Source organism: Nesoenas mayeri, assembly GCF_963082525.1.
Source record: "Nesoenas mayeri genome assembly, chromosome: 6".
NCBI lineage: Eukaryota > Metazoa > Chordata > Aves > Columbiformes > Columbidae > Nesoenas > Nesoenas mayeri.
In genome coordinates this window covers 37,070,682-37,093,165 of record NC_137545.1, presented here as the reverse complement: position 1 = coordinate 37,093,165, position 22,484 = coordinate 37,070,682, and the positions used below count along the sequence as shown (strand labels likewise).

The 22,484-nt window shown below is 42.2% G+C and overlaps 1 protein-coding gene across 1 annotated transcript in view; it reads left to right on the top strand.

The window, feature by feature from the left end:
* TMEM163 (transmembrane protein 163) overlaps positions 1 to 9,400 on the top strand; it is a gene marked incomplete at both ends in the record, with an annotated part of 91,561 nt that extends 82,161 nt beyond the window's left edge. Inside the window, 3 exons of the mRNA XM_080346941.1 lie at positions 4,288 to 4,399; positions 7,966 to 8,107; positions 9,340 to 9,400. Coding sequence (XP_080203067.1) covers positions 4,288 to 4,399; positions 7,966 to 8,107; positions 9,340 to 9,400 — 315 coding nt within the window. The remainder of the gene's footprint in view (positions 1 to 4,287; positions 4,400 to 7,965; positions 8,108 to 9,339) is intronic.
* Between the last annotated feature and the right edge of the window lie 13,084 nt (positions 9,401 to 22,484).

Below are 22,484 nucleotides of genomic sequence, written 5' to 3'. Positions count from 1 at the left end.
AGAGAAGAGTCTGTAGAAATAATATATGAAATCAGGGCAAAGTTTTTAGGGTCAGATTTGGCGAGATGCATTCTAGGAGAAGATTAGGACCACAAATCAGCTGAAATTTAGTTACTAGGCTGGGAATTGGTTTAAAATATCTCCACCTAATAAGCCAAGCACTGAAACATCCCCCGCGGCTTTTTTTGGAGTTTGTACAGTAGATTCAGAAAGAGATCAAAGTCATCATCAACAAATTTTCCTTAAGCCATAAGATTACTGCTGCTTTTTGGTGAGATCCTTGAAAGTAGGGTGGAACTGTTGTCACATTTTTTTTCACCCCGGTTCTCAGCTGCACAGGGTGTTTGGGTGAGGTGGAGGAAGAGCTGCCTGCTGGCTTCTGCTATTCCTTCCCAGGACCGAAAACAGAGCATCCTAGGAAAGCTTTCTTTTGGGAAATGGCCACAGCACAGAATCTTAAATAGGGACATTGCAGCTGTGCCATGCAATGAGGTGGCAGGCCAGGATGTTTTGTGTACATTGCAGTTTTATACATGAAGCCATCTAATAAGATATACATGTCCTTAATTAAGGTCTCGTGTAATGAGGGAATACGATGAAAAGAAATGGAGAAGGAAAGAGCTTCACTTACCACGCGTAGAAGCCTTTATCACATGGAAATGATCAGAATTTTAATTTTTATCATCTGTCACAATTTGCGGCTGCTTTAATTAAACTGACACCAAGGATGTGTACCATGAGTCTGGCTGGATGTGCTCCTTGCTCTGAATGACTGTCAGATGGGCAGGCACAGGGTGCAGGGAGGGCAGGGCTGCAGGGAGATCCGGAGGGACATGCTGCCAGATGGCCAGGCTGATGTTATTAATTTAGACTTCCATTATGGCTTCCCTTTTCTTCATTTCTCCAAAGGATGAGTTAGTTTAATGGGAATCATTTCACAGCCACAGTATGACGTGTTTAACTCTTCAGAGCCTGGAGCGCTGCAGCAAAACACGTGCATCCGTCGTGTGTCCCATCAGTCGGCTCCAGCTCCAGCGCAGCAGCTTAACCCCCAGCAGCCCTCCCTCAGGTAATTTGTGGAATCCCACTGTGTGAGACTGGTCCCAGCTCTGGCCAGCACAACACAGTAGCGCCAAGGCAGCGATTTGATCCGTTCCTCTCCCATTGCTACCTCTCCCAGGCAAGACGCCGCAGGGGCTGCCCAGGCTGCTGGGCTTCGCTGCATGTGCTGATCTCTTACATCTTCTTACAACATTCTTGTTAGTAGCAAATAGACTCTCTCTTCTTCTTCCAGCTCTTGGGAGCCTGGATACTCAGAAAGCATAGCAAAGTACTGAGGAAAGTGAATTTACAGTATTTTTTTTCCTCTTCGTTTGCTCAGTTACTGCGTTATCTGCTGCCTCCCGGTGGCTGTTGTGCAAAGCTGCACACAACTGGAGATAATTGCTTATATACCATCTAGATTTAGAGCTTTAGAGATTAAAACCATTAGTATAATCTTCCAAAAAAATCTATTCAGCACAGTCTAAAGCAAGAAACTGCTGAAGTGTTTGCATTAAGAGCAGGTCTTCCCTTTGTGTCCACCATGATAACAAAGGACCTTCAGCATGTCAGGTCTTCTGCATTATCAGTGTTTATTGGATCAGTATTAGCAATGAAATGAGCTTGTCTTTTGTGATTCAATGAAAACCCAAACGTATGAAGAATTTCTAGTTTCTGAATCCTATAAACAAGCCTGTTAATTTGCACTTTATGAAGTGATTCAGAAATCTGTATCACAGATAAGTCGTTGATGGACGTAGACTAATTTTGTGGCTAGACTCAATTTGGTCACAACCACATAGCCAGAACGAATAGCAAGATGTATTTTCGCACACCATGAGCTTAGTGACAGAGGCAGAAAAAAGAACCGAATTCACCCCAAAAATCTATGGTACATGCCGTGACAATTGAAAACCAAACCAGCTCAAAATAATGTCGCATGCAGAGGATGAAATCTTGTGCTGTAACACAGGGGATAAGGCATAGCAGCTTCAAGATTCTGAATTCATACTTGGACTTTTGAGCATTTGTATCAATAATTTTCAAAATCTGTTGTATTGAGATTCATAGCGGTTTTTTTTCTTTTTCCAAATTATGTGAATTTGTAATTGTTTGCAGGTCCATCCCCAAGACTTTCATAGGTGTAGGAAAACTGCATTTTGTCAGCCCAAGGCTGACAGTAACCTGACCTCTGATAGCAAAGCAGTTTATGCTGTCACCTCCACCAGGTCTGCAACGTTTGGTTCTGCGCGAGTGGCAAAGCTTGTGCTTTGCTGAGGAGGAAGATGAGGATGAGGTAGGGATGCCTGGGAGCCAGCAATAAGTTTTTGGAGGGTCTGTGGGGTGATGATGAGATAAGAGACCTCACACAGTGATTGAGCATTGGCAAATGAGGTGCAAGAGAAGTGGCGCTTGGAGCACAAACTCGGCAGGCTGGGATAGAAAGGACTGGAGCACCACTTTCTGCTTCAGATTATTCTGAAGTCTTACACATATGCTGTATACCGAATATTAGGTAAAGTACCTAATATTATGTGGGATTAGATAACCGTAAGACCAATCAGAATGTATCAGGCTATCAAAGTTAATTATTTGAGCTCGGTGTATATACATTTTTGAGAAAGATGCACAAAATTTAGACAAGAATCTCAAATTTCAAGTGCTTTTTGCAAAGCTTATCCAGACTTCTGGAGCTTTGTTGTCATTTCAGATCTTTGAAAGCTCCCAGGTTTTCTTTGCTAGGCTGAGAGCAAGCAAATATCTCCAGTCCTTCCTTAGTCCTTCACTGGCACTCCAAAATTGCCTGGGTATTTTCCAGTTGTTTTGTTAGATTAATTTTACAAATGCTTTACCCAGTGCTTGAGTTCTGTGTTCTTACTGCTTCTGTTTTACTCTTTCCCTAAGTGCATTTTGTCTTCATATTCAATATCATATCAGGACTAGAGAGAATGAACTCATGACTGAGAGTGAATGAAGCAGACTTTGAAAATTATATGACATTAAACATTGTATTAAAATATATTGAATGATTTATTTAGCGATGTGAGTACATTATAGTAGTAATTTAATTCCCAGTATCTTCCTAGGCAGCTTTTGAAACCATTTTTTGATTTCTTTGGGTTTTGAATTGCTGCTAAAATAATGAAAATGGACGGAGCTGATAATGAATCACCATGACAATGTTTACTATCAATGGGGATTTTTGCAAAGTATTTTAATCAGTATCGGGGTCCCAATGGCACTGGCCCACTTAAACCTGCAGGTAAAAAAAATATATATTCTTAGTATTTCCTTTATTTGTACTGATGCTGCAGCAGCTTAAATTAAAGCTTCTCTTAAGGGTAATGGATGAATGAATTTCCAAGCTCCGTGGTTAAATGGCAGGGGAGCTGGCCTGGGTTTCTCTGCACAGCCCTCGCCTGATGTACCTCTGGGGGCACTTTATTGCAGTGCTGGTGTTTCAGCACCCAAGAGTGTTTCCTCCCACCCCAACCAAACACAAAATGCTCAGCAAATAGAGGCAGGTGCCTCCAGATGACTTTTGAGAGAATCTGTGTTAAACAGTAATTAATTCCTCTTATTTGCCCTGCATAGACAGGCAGCTTTCTCTTGAGGGAGCCTCGGGAGCCCACGTTATACATTCAAATTAAGCAATGTGGATATTTCGGGAGCTGTGAAATTAAAGTCCATGGAAAAATCATTTTCTAAGAAAGAGCTGAGCCTGACTTTGCACATCAGTATCAAGTCTTACAAATGTAGCTTGCACCAGACTTTACCTTAGGAGGAGGAGGAAACCAAACAAAACCCAAGCAAGTCCGGAATCAGAAACAATACTACATGGTTATTTCTCACACCAAAAATCAACAGAGGTGTGGTAAGTGGGATTCTCCTGTCAAGCCTTCCTCCTGCCTGAGGGGACTTCATCACTGCCTGCACTGGCCGCTGGACTCCTTGGCAGTCTGCAGTCAGCCCTGCAGGTACACAACCTCCTGATTCAGAGGAGTTTGGGTCGATTCTAAATTTGCTGCTTGGAACCATCATTAATTACATTTGCAAAAGCAACTACAGACGGCAACATAAGTAAAATAAGCACCAGCTGTCATGCAAGTCATAACTAAGGAAATCTTTTTCTCAGGTTGTATCCTTCAGCAGCACAAACAATTGCACAATAACTAGTACAACTTGTCATTTAATATATGAAGCATGACTAGAAGACATACTAACGTCTGTCATTTTTTCTTTCAGGATGATTTTCTCTATAGTGTCTCCGTTTTAAGTGGAATCCTTTGCACTGTCTTGGCTGTAATCAAATTTATGCTGGGAAAGGTCCTTACAAGCAGAGCGCTGATAACCGATGGTGAGTGTGAAGTTGATCCTGCTGCATTTATAGACTTCTCTAGGACATGCTGCAGACACAGAGGATACGAGTGACCTCTGCACGAGGGCAGCTGTGAAAGAGCATTGAAATAAGGTGGCCACTGGGAAATGGGAAACAAACAAAACCCCAAAACCCAATGCAGAACAGTCTGTGATAGCATTTGCTTCTTGCTGCCCCACCCGGGTTTGGCACAAGGTGAATCTCATCCGCTGTAGCTGTAGAAAACCTCCCTGCCATGACTGTTAGCTCAGGTGCATAGCACCTCACTGTTGCTCTTTTGAAAGCCATGTTTAAAGGCGTATTTTAAAGGCAGCTTCAGATACACCTCTTGCGGACAGGGCTCAAGCTTGTGAGTCTTTGCAAAGCCATGCGGATCTGCTTTGCAAACAAGAGAGGCCACAATGATGGTGAAGGTTTCACAGCGCCCTACAGACATCTAGCAGATTTTATCTGCAAGCACAGGCCAGTTTGAAATGCTCTGTAAACATACACAGTGGGGTGTTAATGATGCATGGATTGTGGTACATAAATTACTTTGCTAAAGATTTCACTTTAAAGAAATTCAGTTTTCAGCTTACTCTAGGGCTACATACAATTGCTTTATTTTAAGTAACTTCTGCGCAGATTTTTTTTTAAGGGGTGATAACATATTATGAGCATTCATATTTTACATCGTCCCACTTATATAATTTCTTAATGAGTATTTATATTTTAAATACAAGATAAGCAAAAAGGGCATCACATCAGCAGTGCAGGGGTTGTGACAAAGCTACTGCCTCCCTGCATTTGTGATTCCCTCCCAACAGACCACACTGCTCGGTGGTGTTATTCCTTACTATGGACTCTGCCACCCCAGACATTCTGAAACCAAAAAGATCATCTCCAGCCTGCAAAAAGGCTTCAGGAAGGGATTCTGGGAGCTACAGACCAGTGAGTCTGGCTGCCTTCTCTGTCACCGTGCAAGTGGGACATGTCAACCCTTTCACAATTCGGTCCAGGCAGGCAGACGTTTAACCCTCCCTTTCAAAAAATGTCACTTGTTTGTAAAACAGAGCAGGTTTTTTCAGACAGTATATTAGCTGAAAAATTCCTGCATAGCTCTGAATTGGTCTCCTGTATGGCACAGAAATATCTTCTCTCATAATTACATCCTTGTGCTAATTATGTTGCTTCAGAGCTGGAGATCGCTCATTCTTTGATTAAAAAAAATTAGGGAACAAAGTATACAATGAGCTCGGTCTGGTTTTTATCTCTCTTTTCTCTCCTTCACAACTACTTTAGAAAATGTAGGAGGCTGATCTTACCATGTGTGGTTAAATATCTTCTTTCACAAGATATATTTACATATATACTTGATTTATTAACAATCAGTAGGAGACAACGTAATTCAGCAGCTGAGACAGATTTAGGACTCCCTTGCATTTCTCTCTTTAGTGTTTTCTGTTTCCTGCTAATTTACCTCTTGCAATTACTGGCTGTAGACCAACAAATTGTTTTGAGTAATAAGAGCATACATTTTTCTTTCTGAAAAATAGGTTTATTTTCAAAACTGCAAATTTTCTCTCATACATGTCAATCTCTATTAATGACTTTTTTTAAAGAATAATTTTATTTTAGAGTTGAGCTTGTCTCTTTAAAGCCTAAAGGTATGAATCCTAATAAGAGCAAATGTTGTTTGTACAATTTATTTATAGCAAAAGTCTTTTGGACAATAAAAACAGCCTTTCCTATCTTGAATTTTGTAACATCTCGGAGGACAAAAGCAGAGATGTGCCAGCTGGGTGATGTCAGCCAACTGTTCTGTAAGTTGTCAGATACCTGTTTCCTTCCCAGATTTAGCCACCTGTTTTTTCCTGTTCAAGCCCTATCCACAGCACATGGGGCTGGATTAATACCTGCAGCCACTACGTGATCTCCTGCCACACCAGCAGAGAAAGGTTTGACTGGAGAAAACACTTTCTTTAGGAAAGTTGCTTTTAGATCATTTGAACCATCAGCCAATAATGACAGGAAAATGTATCATTCATGCCTTTTGCATGTCATGCTGATGGATGCTGACTTAAGCTGGAGGAGAGGAAGTAACACTGGTTTATAGTTTATAGTTAATTAATTTATACTTAATCTTTTATATATATATATTCACACAATATATATATTTCTTCAGCACTTATTAGCAGTATAAGTTTTCTTGCCTGGGAATAAGAAAGAACCAGGATTCTTCTAGACTACAGTGTTGACAGAGGAACCGTGTCTGTATTGGTTAAACTGTAGGGTTATAATTAATCCATAATCAGGCATTTACATGCAATGCTTGTGATGCCAGTTGTATAGTCCAAAAAAACCCTGAACCCCCTTTTCTTTGCAGGGCTGTGTGCCCCGTTCTGCCTCAGGTTTGCTGAGTGATAAGTGCTGTTCTTTGGCCAGGTTTCCTTTGCATTTCAACACCTCCTGCCAGGGATCTGGTGAATCTTAATCACAGTATTGATGCCTTATAGAGGTATTTCAGCTGTACGGATACATAGGAAAAGTCAATTTTTAGCTACATTTTTCAGAAGGACAACGTGATTTAGGTGAGGACTGGCTGTAAGAGGTTTGGATGAGACATTCAGGAATAAGTGTCATGTACGTGGTTGTTGGCAGTCGTGGGGAAGTGGAAAACAACTGGATACGTACTGTAAGCAGCAGCTCACAACAGTTGACTCACCAAGCAATATAGAATATTCCATATCCGATTTTTCAGCTGTTAACTAGGTTAAATATGATATGTCTCTACCAAAGGTTTTTAAGAAGAAAGAGGAATCAAAAAAGATGTTCATAAAAATTGCGAACAATAAACGCGAAGCTCCTGTGATATATCTGAGGCATAAATGGAAAATATTTTTAAGGTTATACAGTGTCTTCCCTAATGCATTCAGCAGTGTATGCAGCTCTCAGCTGTGGTGCCAAATACATGTAAATAACTATATGGAATGGGGTAAAAAACTGGAAGAGAAGGTCTTTGAAACATTACTGTGCAAAACTCAAAAATGCCTCATTCCTGACAATGAGCTGTACGAGAGATCAGTGCTTGACTGCCATGGCCAAGGCGCAGCAGGCTCAGCATTTTGAAGGAATATTGTTGTTTGGACAATGAGCATCAAGAGGCGAAAGCTAGAATTGGGATTTGGGACTAAACAGAGAATGAGAATGACAGGGCTGACCCAATCAAGACACACAGTGCAGCAAAATCACTGTAAAGTTATTTCTGTCAGACGTGACAACTGACAGAGGTCTCACAATGTACCGCCGGACACCAGATGTTCTGTGTATGATTTGTTGGAAGGACACGTGGCACCGACCCCTGGCTAACGGTGTGGGAAGGAGTCGCACTGTGTCCTTAGTGTGGTGCCAGCGCTGCCAAGATGCTCCCGCAGGTCTGTCCCTCTCTGGTGACACTGGAATAACAATTCCTTGTCTCCCTGCAGGTCACCTCTTCTTAGGAGAGATGCTTAAAGCAAATTCCTTGAGATTTTGTTCTTACTTTCATTTTTTTTTTCCCCTTCTAGGTTTCAACTCTCTTGTAGGCGGAATAATGGGATTTTCCATCCTTCTCAGCGCAGAAGTTTTTAAACACAATTCTTCTGTCTGGTTTCTGGATGGCAGTATAGGGGTTTTAATTGGACTCACAATATTTGCCTATGGAATCAAGTGAGTATCTCCTGCTAGCAGGTATTTTGGTATGTCCAGCAGTCTGGTTAATGTAATAAGCTGTAGCTCTTAAAGGCTTATGTACCTCCAGCCACATCAGCCACTGGAATTTGTGATGGCAGCTGCCAATACTGAGGCCGAGTGTATGGAAAGAGATAAAAGATCCTGCGTCTCACACCACTTGGAAAGAAGCCAGGGCTTGGAAAGAAGCCAGGGCTTGGAAAAGAAACTGGAATAACTTTTAGAATACTTTTGTATACCTGAATTTGGAAATACAGGCTTTGAGATATTTTAAAAAATAACCAAAAATCCTGGATGAGAATCCCTCCATGCGGCCTTTGTGGCACTTTTCTAAGCACTGGGTTCTTTTCCAAAGGAAGTGTGGGTTAAAGGTGAGGTCCCCAAGTTTACAACATGACCTTGCTGGTGATTTCCATCCTACCCTGTCCCAACTTCTGAACTGAAGGTTAGCCAGTCGTGTTTCAAACGTTGTTTCTGTTGAATTTTAAGATGCTTTCTTGAATCACAACACGAGCAATAGAACAAAATAGAGTGAAGCTCTGCCACGTGCTTCATTGCTGCCACTATTTCTCTCAACCGCATGGACTCTGGGGTTTTTGCATTTTATTCTGCTTTCTGCTGTAAGAGAAAGGGGGACATGCAGCATCTTAGTCAACGGGAACGGTGCCTGTTGAGAAGCAGACCTTGGCCAGGCTACAGTTGCCGTCATCTGGAAGCCGTGTGGTTATTTTTTTTAACTTGGAAAATTAAATTAACATGTTAATGGGAAATACCATTCTTGGAAAAATCACTATAATCACTACTCCCATTGTAAAACGAGTTTGGAGTTTTTGGAAAAGTTCTGGAAAACCATGGAGTAAATTCATACAAAGTGATTTATTTAAACATACCAAACAGCATCCGAAGTGTTTTGTGGAGCCACTGTAACTCAGGCTGTGTACACGCCACCGGTTCCCGTCCCCTGGTCCCTTGGTGGCTGTGGTGCAGTGCAGTTTCTCTCCACACAGTTTGTTTTACGCTCCCTTTTGGGCAGAAGTAATTGTGGGACAGAATTTATTCTGATCAGGAGGAAGCACGATAAGGCTGTTACTGCACATGAGCTCTTTTTTTTTTAATTTGTAAAATAGATGAATATTTATAAGTAAATAGAACAGCCCAGCTCCAGGGCTTTCCTGTGCCTCTGCTTCAACACTCCTGTGCTTTCTCTGCAGGCTGCTTATCGATATGATACCCCGCGTAAGGCAAACGCGCCATTACGAGATGTTTGAGTGAAGATCACACCCTCTTCTTTGTCAGGACTGTAAAACTACAGCATCGTACGTTTTGGCAAGTGGTGCCGATGGTATTTTACTAAATATGCAGTTTGTTTCCCGTGGTCTGTTTTTGTTGAAGTTTGTTTTAATGGGAAATCTCTCTGTAAAACTGGCAAATGTGCACACTGCTTGCAATTCAGCGAAACAGCAGCATTTTTTTTTCCATGTATGCTATTGATTCCTGTGACAATAGAAAACATGCAGTTTGCAGTTTTAAAGTTTTAACCCAGCTGCCATGTTGTATATTCCAGAGTGAAAGTAAGTGTTCTTCATGATGTGATGAGCCTGTGGGTGAAGAAGTGCCAGTTTCAGATTATTTTTTTTATTATTTTTTTATTCCTGGCCTGTATTTTCCCGAACACATCCTGTGACAGAAGTACCATCCTCGCTAACCTCTTCAGCCAACAGAGTATCCTGCGTAGAGTCTGGACACCAAGAGCTGTGTTGCTTAAAACACTTAAGTAGCTATTTCCTCCCCCCCAGTCAAAGAGACACAGAAGGAGCAGGTACAAACCTTTCTGTGACCAGAGAGATACTTCATTTTAATCCTAAATTAACCAAAACGATACCTCTCCAATTTAAATTCTATTTTTTTCTTAACGAGACACTGTTCATAGCTTTGCATGGACCAAACAAGCACACCCACGGTATTACTGTTGCAGACCAAAGCCAAAACGCTGTGCGAGGAAGAGGAGCTGCTCGAGGAACGGAATTCGCAGTTTCTGTTGTACTTTATGCGGATGTGCGTGGCTCTGTGGTTGCTCTGTAGTCTGACGAGGGCACAGCAGTGGCTCAATCTGGTGGTGAGGTACAGATCTATTTGTTAGATTTAGATTGTCCTGTAAAGTGTTGCTCACCTTCCATCACACATCTTATATATTACTTAATAGCAGGTTAAATGATCAAAGAATCGTGATGTATAATCAATAAAACTGGTATCTATTTTATACAGTATCTGTAAGTAACATTTGAAAACTATTTCCAGAATGTATCATAGAACAAAAAGTCTTCCTGTATAGCAGTCTATTAAACTGGATTCTCTGGCTACATCCATTTTTCTCTTTATTTTATGTGTTCCAGGTTGGTTTTCACAACACAGAACCAGTATTGCTGCTTCTCTTTATCACAGGTGGATAAAATATAGAGAGACTACTGTAGCGTTAAAAATAGGACCTTGGTGAGTAGTGAAGTAGCCAGACACGCCTGTTTCTGGCTACATGGCAGCAGATGACAAGCTAGAAGAGATATACGAGACTGTTCAGTGACTGAGGTACAATGGGGACACTGTTTTTTGTTTTTTACTGGTGCCTTGTGATGCTAAAACTGTGTTTCCCATCATTTAGCAAGTTCTCAGCCAGAGCCTTAAGGCTCTTTAGTACAAACCAACTCTCAATGATCTGTGTAGGAAGAGACCACCCAAGGGTGTCACTGACCTGACTGTGCCCACGGGAGGTGCACAGTGTTGGAAAGGTGACACTTGGTTCTGCTTGAAACAGAAAATTATTGACAGCAAAATGAATTTTGTTCTGCTGCTGTAGTTTGTCTGCACATAGTTTGGATCAATTAACTTTGGATAAATATTTACATGCAAACTTGAAAATATTGTTGCTATCAGTGCTGATGCTGCTTGTGCCTTGCTGTCACAGGATGGTGTTACAGATCATTGTATGTTGCTCAGCGGTAAGACGAAAGTAAGTACAATACTTCATAAATGAATTCAGCAAGGACTCCAGAATGACAGTATAGGAGTCATTACTGTACTCATCACAGGTGCATTTTTAAATATCAAATACCCTCCCATGACTTCTTACACATGTTCCTAATTTGTTTTGCTTAGTTCTGGTATTTTCCCATTATGCTGCTTCTCTAACTCACAGCTCCGTGAAATGAGCTGTGGAACAGATATTTCCCCACTGATTAACGAGCTTTTGTCAAGCATCTTCAGCCTCAGCATCACAGAACCAGAGCCTGACCAGAGCTATATTAGACATTTCATGGTTTTATTGGTTCTATTAGTGCTGTTTACCCTCTTGTGCCTCTCCAGGGGCTTTACCATGTCTCCAATCCCATCACTAGGCATTAGAATGGCGCTTGGGAACTACCAAAAGGGCTGTTCCGCAGGGCCGTGTCCTCCAGCAGCCTGTTTGTAGCACAGGCCAGCGCCAAGTGCTTCTGAAGGGACGTGAGGAGCTGCGATTCGCTGTGGCAAGATACTTACTACAAGTCAAGTCCAGCTGTAATTTGCTGTGGCGAGACACTTACTACAAGTCCTAGACCACTGAAAGTATGTAGGACATTCAAACCAACACCCAACTCAAACAGCAAATCATTCTGTTAAAATGCTGAGCGTAAATAGGATTGCGCAGATGTATTCATGCATGAAGCAAAGCTGAACGCTTAAGTGAGGTGTCACAGTTCTTTCTGGAACTCTGGAACACTCTTAGGGGGTGTCTGTGAGTGTGGACTCCAGCTGTGTAGCAGCTGGAAAGCAGATGTGGTTAAACAAGTTAATAGTTTTTTTCTTATCAGATTAATTTAAACCAATTGCAGAGACTTTTCCGTTACCACTGGTGCTTCAAAGCGTTTCTGGTAATAGCAGGTAAAGACTAGAAAATAACTGAAATACTTGTGATACTTGAAAAAGACCAGGAAATAATGATAACCAGAAAAGAAAGCAAATACCTGCTGATAAAGCCAGAGAACATCAGGGAGACTTTGTGTGGTGACAATAGAAAATAACTGCTCATCCAGTTTACCCAGACACTCTGCGCTTGCCGGCCACTCTCAAAGGTAACAGCCTCTATAGTAGTTCTCTTTTTTAAATGTCTGTGCCAGCTGATTTTTCTAACTATGGGATAACAAGTGTGCTTCCAGCTAAGCCAAGGGAGGGTGGACTTTACCAAAGCTGAAATAGCTCAAAACCTCTCAGCCTAATCACCTAGATCTTGGCTCTGGCCAACGTCGCCCTTTTCTTGGTGATCACAGGGCCCCAGCAGCTGGTCGGCCCCTCCCAATCCTCCTTGTGCGCAGGACACAAGGAAGGGGCTTGTTGTTCATGAAAGGGACAGCACTGGCCAGGGCAGAGACTGCAAACTGACACATTAAAGTCTGGCCAAACTGCGAATTGCAAATTAACCCCTGAAAGTGACTACAAATCGGGGCAGGTGCTCTGAATTTGGCCATAGTGTTTGGCAGAGAAACAGCTATGAAAACCTCTTACAGTAAGGACTGCAGCCCCTGCAGTCTTGAATCCCAAGCCATGCCCTGCATGTACCAAGTAGGCATGAGGTATATTTTAATAACGGAACATGATAATGTTCCATATCTGGCTAAAAGCCAGATTTTTTGGAACCTAGACTGTCATTAAGAAGTCACCAGCCATCCCTTGCTGATTTAGCCCCATTTCACTTCTAGCTGTAGTAGGTAAGCCGTAAATCAGTATCACCCAACCAGGCTGGAAAAACTGAGCCTCGAAAGAAGCTCTTTGCTAAAAATGATGTCCCAGGAATGGACCTGAAGCAAAGACCACAGACTAGAAGCTTCTCAGATGGGGTCAAATTCAGCTCCAGGTAGACCTGCACCTGGGAAGGTACCACCGAGTTCCTCACTGCTACCAGTACCAGTTGCATTGTTGCAATCCCAGCTGCCTGGCAAAAAAAAGCACAGGCATTTCTGGAATCCTTTCTGTGGGCCAGCTCGTGGAGATGCTACATCACTAGAAAAAAACTCTAAGCCTTAATAACAGACAAAGCAGGAGTATTTGTTCCCAACCTGGCAATACATTTTTTTTCCCAGACAAATTTATACTCAAGAAATGTCTTCACTGCCCGTTTTGTTTTGAAGTCTCTGAGGCCCACGACAGCAGCAAGCTGCCTCTGCAGCAGCAGAGAGAAACGCTGGAGCTGCATGACCAGAGGTTATCCCTGGACGCACGGACCTGTTTAGATGCCCCAGCCAGAGCCTGCAGGTAGAAAAGGGTTTTGCTGTGCTGGCAGCACCTCTAATTTCTTACCTCTGCTGCTGAAGTGTGTGCTGGGTGCAGTGCCACCAAGTGGTGCTGTGACAAGGACATCCCGAGCTGTGTTTATCCAGCACCAGTAACCAGGCAGGAGTAGCACAAAAACACATTCCTGCGGCCCGGCACGCGGGGCCAGGTTACGCAAGTGAGAGCATAATTCGATCCAGGAGCAGACAACCCAGGGATATTTCCCTCTCCGGTTCCTCCCGCGCTGGGGAGCTGATGTTTGCCTTTCAGCCACAAGGTCGGTGTTTGAGGCAGCACTGAATGGGTCTTGAATTTTTCCCTGTTTCGTGGGACCAGTTTGCCAGGGTGCCCAGCACGGCTGGTCCCCAGCAGCCTGCAGCCCCCTCACGGGACTGCGCAAGAGCAGAAGGTCAGAACCCGTGTGCAGGTCCAGCAGGGACTGACACCGGCTCCAACACGAACCCTCAGATGCAGGAAGGCTGAAGTTTTTATCCACAGCCTGCACAGAAGGGAAGTTTCCTTCTTAGTTTGGCAAGTAACTAGGAAACAGCCATTTTATCAGCTCTGGCCACCAACCTCACTGTCCTTCTGCACTCCTGACTGACCCCGGCCTCCCAGGATTGTCACCCTCACCACAGGGCAAGGAGTGAGGGCAACACCTATTCCAAAATGGCCAAGTGACAAGAAATACCAAACCTCCTTTTACTGGCGCTGACCCCCTGGACAGAATCCAAGCCTGTGGCACGGCCTTGGGTGAGTGATGTAGATTCCTCCTGCCTGCAGAGGTGAGGAGAAAATAAAAGCTATGAGAGGTCTCTAGTGATTTAGCAGCTTTTGCTTCAAAGATCCACTTACATCGCGAGCAACAATTGTTACCTGCTGAAACTCCAGAGGCCCATACCTCGGTACACTTGCTCTAGAGGTGCCGTTACCTTTACAGCAGCTTTTGTCTGGCACTTTCTGCTTTGAAGTTCCCTCCGCACAGATGTTTGGGAGGCCTACGAGCCAAGGGTCCGCAAGGCAAAGCAGGACATGCAGCGAGACTCAACAGCTGCAGCCTGTTTGCTGCAAACAATATTCTGGTTTTGGCACCAAAAATGTACTACCAGGATTTTAGTTAAATACAATCTCCATAATCAGTAAAATAATGTGTAAGTCCCAACAAGCATAACCATAAATAAGGGGCACTGTAAGACAGTAAACTGGGATGCTCCGTCTCTCACATGATGAAGCTTTTGAGAGCTGCACAAAGTCTCAACAAAACGTTTCCATCTGTGGCCTCTCTACCAGATGGAGTTTGACTGAACCATCTAAGTGTGTGAGAGTTTAAGTATTTAGTATTTAAGCTTCCTCAATGATCTTCCTGAAACAGCTGCACGGCGTGTGTATTTTTTAGTCCAAGTTCCAATTTTCATACATTTTTTTTCCATTATGTGACTGCAGCACAGCCCACATCTGACTCGAGCTGCTCACCAGTTTACAGACGTCCCCTTATAAAGTCAAAGCTGAACAGCAATTAGGGGAATGAAACAGGAAGGAAAACATTTCCAAAAATAACCAGAACATGGGACTGAATGAGCAGCGTCCTTCACTAATTCATTTTGATGTATGGAAACACTGGGGAATTGCAGCACGTTGAGTAGCAACACAGAACCAACAAACTTTTCACCCATTTTAGTCTGAGGTGAAGTAAATAGGAAGAAATACCTATAAAAAGAGGCAGCTGGTGAAGGATATTCACATCCCTCACCTCACTGGAACAGTAAGAAAAGGCTCTTGAAGACTCACCGCAAGAAACGTGCAGCAGAAAACCATCAGGTGTAACCACGATGCTCTAAATTTCCGAATTCTGGCAGTGAATAGATTGTGCAAGTGAATTGCCAACCCCAGGTCACAAACCCTATCCCACCCCGCAGCCATTCCACCTTCTCACTTCAGTTTGAAATTACTTATGCTATTGTTAATCAGCATTAATTGGGACAGGGGAAAAAAAGGATCCCAAGCTGGCAGCTACTGACTGCTGTACTGTTCTGATTTTACATGTTAAAAAAAAAAAGACATAGGAAAAACTTGGCAAAAGGTTTTGCTGTAAGAACGGCAGCAGTTGCTTCTCTCTGGTGTAGTTTTACAGAGTAGCTGTATTACAAATGGATGTTTTTAGAATAGATAAAAAAGCGCTGGCCTGTATTTGGAATTCCAAACTACTGCCGTGGCAAAGCTGCCCTCCTAAAATAGACCTTGACTTCATCCGTTATCCAACTTGGATTTAAACCAAAACAAAACAAAGCATAGAGATAATTACTTGCCTGTTGTTCATATGACCGAGATGTGAGTAGATGGGACTCTCCATGCTCACCTGCCCAGCTGCACGACTGCGAGGACAGGCCACCCAAACACCATTTAGGCACAAAGCAATCATAAATCCAAATCACACAAGAAAAAGGTTTATTGAAAAATAAAGTTCTCCCTAGTCTTTCTCTACAACAGTGAAAACAAAGCATTTTTCTATGCCATTAAAGTACAGACATTGACTGTTCTAACAAAAAAAATAAAATCAAATAAAAAAACCATCCTGTTGAACCCCAGTAACTCGACCGTATCAGAACCACTGTGCTCTGTTCTTTCTGAATTAAACTGCTTGAACGTAATATAGTGGAACACAACAATTTAAAGAAGACAAAGGAACAACCTTTTAGGAGAGAATTCAAACCAAACACATACAGTATCAGTCTGACCCTGAAGTTCTCATGTACATAGAAAAACTCTCACTGACTCCAAATTATTATAGTTATTATTTGAGATTTCGGTAGGTTTGCCTTGTTTTTTTCCAATGTACAGTGCTAGCCGGATTGTTCAGACTTTGACCCCCTTTGCCCATGGAGAGACCCCCCAGGGAATGAGTCAGACCAGAAACCAAAGAGCTGCCCCAGTTGCCCTTGGGCTCCCCACAGCCCAGCGAGCTCAGGGGATCAGCTTCTCCAAGCTCAAATTAGCTGTGTTAATATTCCCTTCAATTGTTCTTTTAGCTCCCTCAGAATCTTCAGGGTAACTATTCTCTCAATATTTAGTATTTTTTTCCTTTGGTAAGAAGTGCTGTTTCCTCCTCCCCTGCTGTACGCCTTTTTGAAAACCACATAAACCCATGATTTCTTACAAATGGTTTTCACTGTCACTGTACTGCAACAGACCTGGTAATGAGCGTAACAAATCAGTTCTGGCTATAACCTTGTTAACTGCCTTCAGACAGCAATTTAACTTGATTTATCTTACTACCTCTTTGATACTTCAAACTACTTTGCAGCGGCTGGAGTCCCAGGCAGGACGCGCTGCCTGCGTGTCGCCAAGTGCCCGATGGCTCCGGGAAACGCTGCAGCGTTATTCCCGTGCTGTCCCCAAAGCCAAGGGCCGGCCGGGGCCGCTGTGCGCAGTGCGGCCGGGCAGCGCAACGCAGACGGATTTTCCTGTGCGGAGAAGCAGCCGCGTGTTCTCATTGCTGTGAGGTGTGAAGACAGCGGGGTCCTCATGGCCTCGGCTCTGCCAGCCCCTAAAGGTGACAAAAGCTGTTCCCACCCTCATTAAATGGCCAGGGAGAGGCGGTGCAAGGCCCCTCTGCCCCGCAGGGTGAAGGGGATTAGTCACTATTAGTCATTTTATCAGAACTTTGAGGACCTGATTTATTTACCCCTTTAATAAACAGGTGGCTTAGTGCTGCTGGGAGAGCTCTGCTGTATCAAAACATACTATTGTATGTTCCTAGCTATATGGATCTGTAAAGGATTATACCCATTAAAGCAAGACGCTTTGGCAACGGTTGCACTTGGTTATATTTTTCCCTGGAAGAAAGAACACGAACGATGCCTCACATCTGAGGCATCTGGGGTTCAGCCTCTGGTCTTTTCAACACGTTCCTACAGTAAACATCTTACACTTGAGACACGGAGTTTGCTGTTTACACAGTGCATTTAAATATAATATTCAGAATTTACAAACTAATTTTAAAAAAAACCTATAGAGCTGCTTAAAAATATGAAGACGAGATTTAAGTCACTGCCCATAAAACAATATGTTTTGATGTTACATTTACAGCAATATTATTAAAGCATATCTCAATGAAACCATTTCTGTCGCTGAATGAAAGCGTACATCTGTCAGTGCACTGGTCACCTTACAGCGGCCCCCTAAACGGTGGGACCAAAGGAGAACTGCAAACGGAAAGAGATCGCGAGTCACAAGTTGAAGGCATAGCAGCTGTAGGCAAATATCCCAAAGAAACAGCCATGCCAAAACATTAGCACCCCTGGAATAAACACTGAAATGGGGAACTGGTAACTAACGGTCTCTTTAAAAAAGAAGCAAACAAACAAACCCAACAAAACAACAAACACCCAGCCCTCCAACTCCAAACTAGAGACTGAACAGCTATTTAAGTAAGTTTTCAACGGATACTTTAATAAGTACAGCTTAGTCAGAGATGATATATGCTGTGACAGCAAGCTAAACCGTCACTGATATGTGCACAACACAACCTGCAAGTGTTGGTCTTTATCTTGTAAGATACAGTGCTTTATATGTAACAACAAGGGGGAGCTGCTTTTTTAATTTGAAGAAAAATTAACGGAGGAGTTCTGCTATCATTGAAGCCAGTGGGAGTCAGGAAATTAATTAGACTTGGGTGAGATTGCATCCAGCCTCATTCATCCCCTTTATTTTACTAGCAAAACCTGGTCCTGAAATGCACTATGAGCAAAACACATACAATAAGCTGACTATCCAGAGGTCCCTTCCCCGCTGAGAGTCGCAAATTCAGGTGTTGTGATGGGACTGCACCACAAACACCCTGTGTGCTTCCTTGTACTTTATCTGAAAACCCAACACCTCACAAACTGTGACGTGGATCTTCAGTTTTGCTGCTGATCAAACCAGAGGTGGCTGGTTCAGAGGTTTTCAGTTAGGCTGGAGTTTGCTCTCTGGTCATTAAACAGACACCCCAGCAGGAGCTCTCACATCAAATTACAGATATTCAGTCAAGGGTAATTTGCTTGCAGGAGCCACGTTTTGCAAGAATCATCAAAGTTATAGTTTCATCTCATTAACCCTCACCTTATAATTTTAGAACAGATTTCTCCACTACTTAAAACCAGTCAAATTAATATCGCTAAGTTGTATACTCATCAAGCACTGTTTTTACCTGTAATTAGTGTTCCATTATACTTGTTCAGACAGTGTCCATATTCCAAACACTCATCCAAACCCCGAAGAAAGTAAAAGGCACATAAACATTAAATACTTTTAAAAGAAACATAATCTGATATAAACCAGCAAACACACAGCTGCAACTATAAATTACAAAAAGAAACACAGAAGCTAAGCACAAAATGCAAAAAGCAACTCTATTTATACATGTGCAAATCAACTTGCATATATGAAATAAATGAGGTTTTTATTGGCATTTTTAAACAGTGTGTATTTACCAACTTTACCTTTCAAAGGCAAGCCTTTTATGTTAATTTTAATAAATATGTAAATGCTCCTCTCAAGTTTTCTAATCTCATAGGAACAAGATTTTTGAAAAAAAAACTAGGTCACATACAAAAATACAAAGTTTTAAAACAAAGAATGTCTTGATATGAGAGATATGTTTAAAAGCTTGTCAGGTGTTTTTATATTCAACTTTTGACATATTTTTCTCATCAATCACTGATCAATATATTCAAATGCAAATAATGCAAAAACCTGATTTCCGAGTACAGGAAGCTGCAAGCGTTACTGCCAGACTGAGAAACAGCAGCACAGCCCATCTCTAATATCCTTATTTAAGTGCAATAATTGGACTACACCCTCATTCTTTCATTAGGAAGGAATATAGTTATGGAACTCGGACAGAAGGCTGCCCTCTGTCCTGAAATGTGGATATATATTACATGGTTTAGTAAATCATTCCGACTTTTAAATAGCCCCACCTGGATATGCCTGAGTGCTTATCTGCGGAAAGCTTCGCTGCTTTAGTGACGGGTGAACAACCAGCACTGGCTGACTGGGGATCCTCAATCGGGTTTAGTGAGTATGTTGGCAAAGTTTATGCACTTTCAGTTGTCATGCGATAGCCTCCTTTTACAGAAATTTAGACTTTTCATAAAAGTAATAAATCTTCTGAAAAGAGAATTTAAAATTAATAGCGGCCTATCAAATTATAGGTCTTGATTCTTTTCTCTTTAAGACTAATGAGTCTTCTCTATAGATTTCAGTGGAAACGGGATCAGATCCAACCGATTCTGAAGCCAATTTGGATGTTGTATCCCTGGCTGCAATGCGAGCGGCGTCGGTGTTGGCTGTTTCATTTTTGCCAGTATGCGGTAATTCAGTTCAGTAGATCAGAAAGAAACAGTGCTACAGCACGAAAAAAACAGAGCTTAGAATAGACTCTCCCTGCTGTGGTAAAGGCAAACTTAGCACTGAGCAAAGCACTAGACCAGAAAATCTTATAATGACAAATACCAAACCCCTCCCATCTTTAAAGGTTTAGAGGCAAAATATAATGCAGTACGGCGGCTGGACCATACAGTGGGAGGGAAACAAGCAAATATGTATTTACAGCAAAGAATTACACTACAGCAAAAATGACGTGTTTTGCATTCTTTAAATGCACACGTACACATCTTTGTTTCTCATGTAATTCTGTGATATCTCCTTGCAAACTAAATTCCTGCCTGAAGAACCTCAGGCTCAACTGGTAAAGGCAAGTTCTGCTGCCACCTTTACTTTCAGCACCAGGTAGAAGTAAATACACTGTGATGCGCAGGATTTGCCAGTTGCACCCATATGCACACGTATGCAGGGGATATTTCATATAAATACAAAATTGTGCCTACTCAGACCCATTTCCAATCCTCCTCCCCCAGCTTCTCCAGAGTATTAAAACTACTGCAAACTACATTTGTGCTGACTGGAGCAAATGCTGAGCTACGGTAACCGTATTTTCATACTAGTTTGTGTTTGTTTCCTTTTCATGCAAAATCTTCGCCTCCCCTTAGAGAACCCAGCTGTTCTGTTGCTGGAAAATTACACTAAAATACAGCAGATTTTATCACCGTCACAACCCAGTTCCTGGTGACCCTGCGGTTCAAGAGCTCCCACGTATCCTTTTTGGATACTCCACAATGAGGATGAAGTTCCTGTGTAGTCCGGGGCAGTGCTGGGGTGTTAGAGGATAACACCCTCGGGAGTGCTGAGGCAGGAAACAGAAAAACCCCAAACAGCTAATTCATTGCTTTAAATTGAAACTTTCAATGTATACTGTTCTGAGAATGTATCCAAGATTAAACAGCATTTCCCTTGCTTGGTCTTTGGTAGGTCAAGAGATATATTGATATCCACACTCAGCTAATGAATGCCGGTGACAAGAAATACGTGAACCAACCAGATATATCCAAGAAAGGAAAATTTAAAGTATCTTTGTTTTTCACTGTTATCTGATAATGTTTGTTACCAATCTTTATGAGAAAAATCCTTCTTCAGGTTGATTGGAGTTTTTTTCGGAATGATCTGAGCATGTCCGAATTGCAGGCCTGCAGACTGACTGCTTTCAAGACATTCTGCACATTTGTTTCTCACTGATCTTAGCACATTTCCTCACTACAAATGGTGCTGTCAAACATGTCACCTTCTGCTGAAAGTAACAAAATATATCTCTATAAAAAGAAGGCGGTTTAGAAGATTCAATTTGCTGCTCGAAAACAATGAAGTTTGCTTTGAATTCCAAACGCTTGTATTGTTCTTTATCTACATTTGTAACTGGTGTGCCTGCTAAACAACCAAACCAAACCAAAACATGAAACAACACAAAAACCCAACCAAACATAAAAATCAAAACAAACCCCAAAACCAACAACAAACCCACACAAATAACCCCTCCCAAACCAGAAAAACCATCAAAGACCCAACAAGATTGATCAACGCTTTTTCCTACCAGTTGTCTCCTCTTACTTGTTTTTCAGAAAAAATTCTCTTTAAAAACCTAGCTAGCTATGAAAACATTTTACATTTCTACCATACAATAATTATAGTTAGCTTAGTTTAACCTTTCTATGTCATTCAGCAACACTTTAACTACTGGAAGCCGTAGCAAACTGAGGCTCTAACGATAATATTGCTCCAATGATGCTGAATACTTTTTGCTTCACACAGTATTCTAGTAGACAGACTACAACAGAAGCATGGGCAAATTCCAAGGATTTACTCTCTAAATGGGACCAGTAAACTGTGACAAGTCCGTTCGGAAAACGGCAGTATGTTTTTGTAGCTTTTCCACACCGAAGAACGCCACAACCCGAGGCAGTTGTCGAGTCCCCACGATGATGTGTCACACGATGGCAACTGCCTTGTTGCTCATTCGTGATACTGTTTGGACTGCTCGGAGGCAGCAGCTGGGATGCAAACAATACCGTGGTGTGTACAAAGATTAAAAAAAAAGAAGAAAAAAACAAAAGAATGGGCCCAGATAACCCAACAGCAGGGTACAGAGCTAGCTTGTGATTCTGAGTTCTTGTGAAGTAAACCACTTTATAGCCATTCAGTACCCAAAACAGTGCACCTAGAATAAACGTTAGTCCTCCCTCCCCTGCGCCTCCTCCCTCAAGCACACTTGTGTCAATTTTCTACTGGAATGAAGTTGAGATCCTTTAGCTAACCATGGGGGATGTCCTAACTCATTAAAAAATAGAAAACACTTCACCCAAACAACAACAAAAATATGTTCGATGAGTCTGAGAATTTTCTACAAACTATTCTGTGCAGTCATCTTCAAATCGCTGTAGAACGTGAACCTCATTTCTCTTCGCAAACAGATGAAGGAATCTGCAGAGTTACGCTGCGAATGTTCTTCTAGGGAAAAAGATCAGTTGGCTGTTTGTTATGAATCCCTCCTCTCTTCGGAGATTCTGCCCAGCAAGGATAGCTCTGCCTGCAGCGAAAAACCTGGACAAAAGTGCAGGAAGTAATAAGTAGCTCCTGTCAAAACTACTTACAGTTTGTCCTCAACTCCCCAGCAGCTCTGCCGCTG